The sequence below is a fragment of the Anarrhichthys ocellatus genome, unplaced genomic scaffold (genome assembly GCF_004355925.1).
Source record: "Anarrhichthys ocellatus isolate YVR2014 unplaced genomic scaffold, GSC_Weel_1.0 scaffold144, whole genome shotgun sequence".
NCBI lineage: Eukaryota > Metazoa > Chordata > Actinopteri > Perciformes > Anarhichadidae > Anarrhichthys > Anarrhichthys ocellatus.
The window spans coordinates 22,617-30,373 of NW_022280174.1; the positions used below are offsets into that span (position 1 = coordinate 22,617).

A 7,757-nucleotide genomic window follows, 5' to 3' on the forward strand; every position below is an offset into this window, starting at 1 on the left:
ATTGTGTTGCCATTGTGTTGATTTTGTGTTGATTTTGACTTGGATCTCGTCATGCTGGCGTCATAATGAGCTCATTAGGAGGTGGTTCAACTGTAGTAAGACGGCACTGAAGGCTCAGGTATGAAATATGCGCCCGCCACTGTTATATAACCTTCAGGGTTAATCAGCTGACTCACCAAAAAGATGTTTCTGTCAAACCAATTCTTCAGAAAAATACTCTAATTTTTACATAAAATATCACCATTATTCCAAATATAACATCGTTGTGGTTAGGAATTGTATTTGTATATTAATTTCCACGCCAACAAAACCTGTTTGTGAAAATCAGATAGTTTAACTGGTATTTTATTTATTTTATAGTTGCAAACCAAAAGGAAGGGGAGTCCTCCAATTACTAAAATTTTGGAATGAAGATCCACATTGGAGGATCGTTTTTCAAAAAATGTTTTTAACCAGTTGATCTTGAACATGGAATTCAAAGTGGAGAGGTCCAAAAAGTCAAGACCACCATTTTTGCAAGAATTGATGACTACAGATTTTCTAATATAGTATATACGATTTTTCTACAAAATAATTAAACAGCAATTGGTCTATTTTTTGACCAGTTTTGTTATCAAGAAGAGATGTAACAAAAACAATTGCCTTCAGCCTTCGATAAGAGGACACGTCCCTTTAAAGGACAGATCTCTTCGCAACCAAAGATTACATTTATTTTCTACAATTGTAATCGGTCTTGTTCTTTGGTTACAAGGCTGCCTAAATATTTCATTAATAGAAGTTATATCACTACTTTTTAAGGCAAATAACTAACATTTCTTTAAATTCAGACAGAGACCTGAGGCTTTGGAAAACACCTCAATAATTTTGATTGCAGGTTTCACCTTTAAATCATTTTTTAAGAATAAAGTTGTATCATCTGCCAGTTGGCTTAATATAATATTTCTACCTGTGATAGAGATACCTTCTAAATTACTAAGAGAGGGAGAGGTGAGTGACAAAATAAAACAGAAAACCCAAAAATGACAAATGAAAACAAGGAAAACATAACTTAGGGAACTTGACGATTTATTACAGAAACTAAATCATGGTTGAAGTGTAACTAAGTCCACCCTCCGTATAATAAAAAAAAACAAAATGCACAAAAGTGGGCAAGGGGATATGAGATGAAACCACGCCCACTTCAGTATGACAAAAGCCATGACGCAACGTCGACAAATATGACAACTACAGTAACTTGGAATATAGATATGTGGCGCTGAATTTAGTGGATTTACAGACCGCAAATGAAACAACAATTACACGATGCAGTCTCTCCGCCTCAATTCCCGCCACTGGAAGACTACTTTGCCAGGAGGAGAGCGGGCGTCGTCATTAGATTTTAATTTGATTCACTGATGGTTTTAAACCATCTCCAAACTGCCAGAATTTATATTTTCTATTAATATATCTTTGATTCAATTGGTGTATGTATTTCATGCCTAAATAAACTCAAATTTAAATACAATGGGTCTAAAAATTGTTATCCTAAATAACAAGTGTTATTTGTGTGGAAGAAGGGGGTCCTCAATGGTAACTCTGGTGACTTCATGTCCAAGCCTTTGATAGCGACAGCTATTTTACTGGCATTCATTAACTACAGCTCCTGTGAGGTTCTGTAAGCTCACCTACTTACCAAGTGCAGTGGGAGTTTGGGGGGCGCTCCCAGCAAATCCACGTCTGCTTGTTTCGAAAGGTTGGAGACTCAGCAGCCGTTGAAACAAATAAAGAGCTCATAAAAATCACACTGAATGCATTCTGCCGTGTCCATACTGTTTAATCTCAGATACATGCTATCCCCATGAAATGATTCACACAGCTGCTCTCAGGAGCCAAAAAGAGGTTGATACCGACATGCCTCTCTTGAGGAATTTGATTTGCTTTTATCATCGTATGATCCTGGTTTACATTAATTAAGGGCTTGCAAAGTCATAATGATATTTTACTTATCAAAGTACCTGCTGAGATCTGGGAATGCAGTGACATCACTACGATAAAGTCACATGGGTCAAGAAAAAAGATCAGACAACGGACATTTTGGGAACAAACCAACAGATCATCCACTTTGTCTAAACCACTTTATCTGGAGGTACAACTGAAAACGTCGGTAGGCCAGCGACAAAAACAAAACCAGATTATTAATTCTATTCATGCTGGTGTTACCTTGGCTCCAAGCATTTCAGTTTAGAATGTGCTTCAGTGGTTCATGCAGAGTTAACACACATCTTAATTTATTCATTTACTACAAACAAACTAGTGAACCTGCAGCCTTTGTGGCCCTGTGAGGGTCTGGGGCCCTAGATCTGCACCCACACACCAAAGTTGCATCTGTTTTTGTTTGTTACCCAACCAGACTTGTCTTTTGTGATGTCACTGTATTCCCACATGTCAGCAAATAACTTAGTGAGCTCAATGTTATTATTATTAATAGGAATGATGGGAGCAACCACCAAATAAGACCCAATTCATAATAAATTGGAATTATACTTTGAAACTTGGCATATTTGCATAATGCACAGCTGGACTGACATCATAATGTTCATGTCTTTGGGTTACCAAAGACATAAGCAGAGCTCAGCTCACTGGTGACTGGATTGTGTCTGTCTACTGAGAGCTGTAGAAGAGATGACAATGTTGAAATTAGGTCAGAGACGGAGAGAAGAAGGAGAGAGAGAGAGAGACCCCCTCTGAGATCTCACAGAGCCAGAACCTGGTTTTGATCAGCACATTCCATTAGTCAATATGATTACAATGCCTCTTTACTGCCGGACTGTGCTCGAGTATTTTGTTGTATTTTCCGTAACAAGCCTTTTCTTCAAAGTGAGGCCCTTTGGGGGATCATGGTCATTTTTGAAATTACAGTATCCTTATTGTCACACACCCACCCCTCCCTCCATCCATATTCATTCTTCCACTTTTCTGAGGAGGTGACTCCTTGTGGCTCTTAAATTCACCACTGAGTCTCTAAAAACTCTTAATGACAGGATTACATCCATCAGGAAGATGCATCAGAAGTCCAGAGCGGTGATGTCATCACAAACATAATAACAAACCAACTTTTCATGTTTGACAACAAAAGTATGAACTAGAGGTCCACTTACTAGCTTTATCTGGAGCTTTCAAAAGCCTTTCACAGTCTTCCTGAGCGGATGGCAGTTCCCTACCTCTGTCCGATAGAAGCTGAACTATCACCATCCCCAGATGAAGACTGTGAGATGAGGTTGAAAGCCCGATGTAAAAGCTAGTACCTGGACCACAGGTTCAGAAATGTATTTGCCAAACTAATATTTCCAAGATCAATAACACACTTTAATGCTCAACTCTTGCCATAGTTTTTAATTCACAATTTCTTAACATGTAACAGAACAAAAGACATCAGATGTTTCTCATATTTCACAGTCTATCAATAAAACAAAGACAAATTACTCTTGTGTAAATTTTGGAATGACACTTTGTTTCAACGGGCGTTAAATAGCCATTAATCCATTAAATCAAAGGTGATTTAACTTGCAAGTGCCTTGCATTCTCTATTTGTTTTATCTTTGGTCTATAAGATTCATACACCCTAATATCCAATGAGCACTTCACCAAAGAATCTAATGTACCTTTCTTACTCCATGTTATTTATCATTTTGGAATCTGAGATCTGAGTTATGATTGTCTTTTTAAATTGTAAAATATCTGAAGTTGCACACGAAACTGCAAGGTGTTGCACTGACTGCAGTGTCACACAGCTGGATTTGATCCGACAAGGCATGAAACATTTCAGGGCTGGTTTAAGACAAAACCGCCGAGGCTGTACTAGTCAATCAGGGTTACGAAGGGAGACTGATGGCCATGTCATGAGCAAGGCCAAAGCTAATGTCAACCACCAGCCCCTACAACATTCCCTGTGCAGTGTGAACATCTGCTTGTTCACCTCTTTTCAAAAAAAAAGGAAGGTAAGTGCTCTTAAACTGGACATGAGTGGAGGTAAAATACTCCCATGTGCAGACAGACATTCCATATCACCAGTTTTATTGGGATGAAAAAAAAATGTATTTCATGGAATTAGTACAATTGTTTTACATGTACTAAATAAAACGGCTGGTAACAAGTATGAAACAAACATAAATACAAAAGCACCACTATATACAAATACAATTTTGGTCTCTTATCAAACATTCAACACAGTGACTGCTTTTCCAGCTCTATCGTGTGACTGCACAATGTCTTTACTCTTGAGCGGATATTTGCTTACAGTCTTCTTTCACCCACTGCTGATGTGAGCTAACAATGCATCTAAATCCCTTTGACACAGTTGACAGTAACAGTTATCTACAGTGATATGCTATTGAAATGAACTGAGCCTGAGGATTTTGCATGGAACAAACCTCATAGTAAAGTTTTGCTACCAAAATAAAGCAGAATGTTTTGCCATTAGTACATAAATGTTCAAGGCTCTTTGCAGGATCTGTCTGCAGCTGTGAAATGTTGAAAAGGAATAAATGACTACACACATTACTCTCTGATATGAGCAGACTTTTTTACATTTCTTATGAAGACACGAATATTTCATAATAATGCAGCCTAGTGCAATGATGAAGCAATCACATCTTGTGTTGTGTGGTCAGTGTATGAAATATCAATATTTGTACAACATAGCAACCCCATCCCAAAAGAGGTCAGTGGTTATTAATGTCCCTTCCAAACATATATTTATTAATATTTAACAGTATCCACATGTGTTCAAAGAGTGCAGCTCCACTGTCAAAAAGGGTAAAACATTCAGTTTGCCCCTTACCAGGTCCATTATTCACCCCTGCTTACCTCTGAAGCAGGATCTGTTTATGTAAATGTCAGCTTCTCTCCTCTCTGTTTAAACATGGGTCTTGACCCCTGCTGAGGGGTTAGGAGCTCCCTGTTTATCATGAGCTCCAGAGATCCAGTGGTAGCAGTCAGTGGCATTCTTGTTGCGTGAATGAACAGCACAGCGAGTGCAGTAGACAATGCCAAGCGCCACCATTACAACAATGAAGATGCAGATGGGCACAAGGAGGCCCACCAGAAGCCAAGTGCTGCCCTGCCCCTTGTCTTCCTGGACAGAATTCAGGATGTCATTGTTCTCTCCACCCTTGCTCGAGGATGGCTGGGAAGGAGTAGGCTGTGTGGGAACAGCTGGGTCTTGGTGTGTGACATCCACAAAGTCCTTTTCCTCCTCCCCTAACTCCTTTGGGAACTGAGAGTTTTCCCTAAGGGGGTAGTGTTCTTGTTCTGCTTCGGTGGGATAGCTGGAATCTGTAGGCATGTTGAGGTCTACGACTGAATCCTCTGGAGTTTCTGGTTTCTGGCTGGAAGTGGTGAACCCCGCCCACCAATTCCAAGCTCCCTCAGAAATTGTTGAAGTGGAAAGGAAGGGGAGAGCTGTGGTGGTCTCATCCTCCTCGTCGTCTTCGTACCAGTCTGTGATAATGCTGGAGCTGGTGGTGGCTGGAGGCGTGGTGTAGATGGTTGTGGGCAAAAGTTCCAGCTCAGACTCAGATCTCTGCCCCCTCTCCAACCAGTCAGCGTCTCCATTGTCTATTTCTTCCTCATCTTCCTCAGCCTCCTGTGTCAGAGGGTCTAGTGCTAAATCAAAGACCAGCTCCTTCTGAGGGGCACTGGTGACCCAAATGACATCAGAATCCAAAGCTCTGGGTGGGTCAGTCAGCCAGTCCAGAGATTGCTCCTCCTCTGTAGGCCAGTCAGTGTGGCTCTGCTGTGAGTTCCAGTCATAGTCCACAGGGTCCCATACAGGTCCAGGCTGGTGAGTGACCCAAGCAAAAGGAGGGGTGACAGCAGATTGGTCAACTCCTTCCCCTCTCTTGCGGCATGAATAGTGATCAGACATGAGTTCATAGCCTTCCTGACAGTAGCACTCAAATCCACCCTCATAATTCACACACATCTTCTCACAGGTCCCGGGGATCTGGCACTCGTCGGTGTCTTGGCATCGGCTGGGGTCCTCAGGCACTGGAGAAAAACCCAGATGGCAGTGGCAGATATGAGAGCCTTGAGTGTTCTCACAAGCGTGTTCACACGGGTCATTTACACACTCATCTATTTCCTCACACGCACCCTCATCATCCGAATGGTAACCCTCCCGACATCGACATTCAAATGTCCCCAGAGCATTCACACAAAGCTGCTCACAAGGACTCTGGAGGCACTCGTCTACATCCAGACAGCCACGTTCATCTGGTGCAAGCATGTATCCTTCAGGGCAGGCACAACGGTACCCATCTGAGAGGGGCAGGCACTCAAACTCGCAGGGGGCCCCTTGACAAACATCAGACAACTCACAGTTCTGCCCATCCTCTCCAAGTTGATACCCATCGGCACACTCACAGTAGACGTGAGCTCCGGCCGGCCTGCAAAAATGCTCACATCCACCATTATCCTGGTCACACCAGTCGTGTGATATAGGGGGATCGGAGCAGAGGGGGGAGTCTCTTGACCACCCCACTGAGCCATCTTCCTTCAGCATACACAAAACTGATTGTTCCTCCTTGGTGCCTGCAGGGCAGGGAACAGTAGCAACAGATCCACAGGGTAAATGGGTCAGCAGGGTGCTTAGAAGGTTAAATGGTGTAGTGTAGAGGGCATTGCCTGCCCCTTCACTCCACAAGGCTGGACACATTCCTTTATAGGTATAATGACAAAGATAACCATCTACAGAGACTGAACAAGAACCATCCAGCCATTTATAGTTATCATTCTGCTCCTGAATGCTGTATTCCATAACCACACAGCGTGGCACCGAACACATATTAGGGGAGTCCTCTTTCTGCCAGTTGGTATACTCTGTGTCCTGGTCACCGGTAGTCCAAGAGAAACCCCGCAATGGGCGCGTGGTGGTACACTGGCGAGGTTGGCGCTGCAGGCCAATCCATACCCGGACGCTGGTGTGCGAGAGGCTTAAGTCCAGATTGGAGAAGAGAGAGGCAATAGTGGCAGCATCCTCCCTGCGTTTAATGGTAGCTAGGTTGCCACCTTTTTCCTTGCAGGCCCTCCATGAGTCCAGGAAGGTCTTGCGTTGGAAGTAGACCACAAAGCAGCCGTCCGCATTGCATAGTGCGTCCTTCTCTCTTAAATCCTGACCCAGGACCAAAGAAAGTCCAAACAGCAAAGCCAGCAGGGAAGTCAAAAGAAGCGCAGCAGCACTGCTCACCAGGGAGCACATTTTTTTTTAGAACTGAATATATCTCTTCACTCTCCGCCTGTCTCTCACCCTGACTTGTCTCCCTGCTTTCAAAGTTTTCTTTCAGCCGTGGCTCTCTCTCTCTCTCGGCCCAGTTTTGTTGTCTATCTGAACCTTTCTCCCTTCAATTTGAACCCCTTTTTTTCACTGTCTGGCTGTGCTCATTACTCTGCCTTGCTGAAACAGATCTGTGCTGGAGTTGAGTGCATGCCCAAGATTTCAGAGAGAGAGCAGGGAAGGAGGGGAGAAAAGGAAAGGGAGGATAGAGGGAGGGAGGTATAGCTAGAAGGCGGGTGGGCAGAAGAGGAGAGAGGGAGGGAGCTGAGGACTGTGTTTTTGGAAGGGGGGGGCTTTGTGGATGTGTGTGTCAGAATGGGGGGGGGGGGGGAGGTGCAGAGAACTGTGCATTTCTTTCTTTTTCAGAGCATGTCATATGGTTTTCATAAGGCCTGTTCACTGACATAGTTCGGTACTCTGCCATTTACCCGCACATGCATACACA

The 7,757-nt window shown here is 43.1% G+C and overlaps 1 protein-coding gene across 1 annotated transcript; it reads right to left on the bottom strand.

The window, feature by feature from the left end:
- Window positions 1–3,357: 3,357 nt before the first annotated feature.
- On the bottom strand, window positions 3,358–7,453 carry cd248a (CD248 molecule, endosialin a). The gene has a single exon (XM_031877697.1). It carries the CDS (start codon window positions 7,235–7,237, stop codon window positions 4,895–4,897), a length of 2,343 nt encoding a protein of 780 aa, XP_031733557.1. The 5' UTR covers window positions 7,238–7,453; the 3' UTR covers window positions 3,358–4,894.
- Between the last annotated feature and the right edge of the window lie 304 nt (window positions 7,454–7,757).

What these genes read in the sequence shown, in the direction of transcription:
- cd248a (XM_031877697.1), bottom strand. Translation starts at nt 7,237, where the DNA reads ATGTGCTCCCTGGTGAGCAGTGCTGCTGCGCTTCTTTTGACTTCCCTG.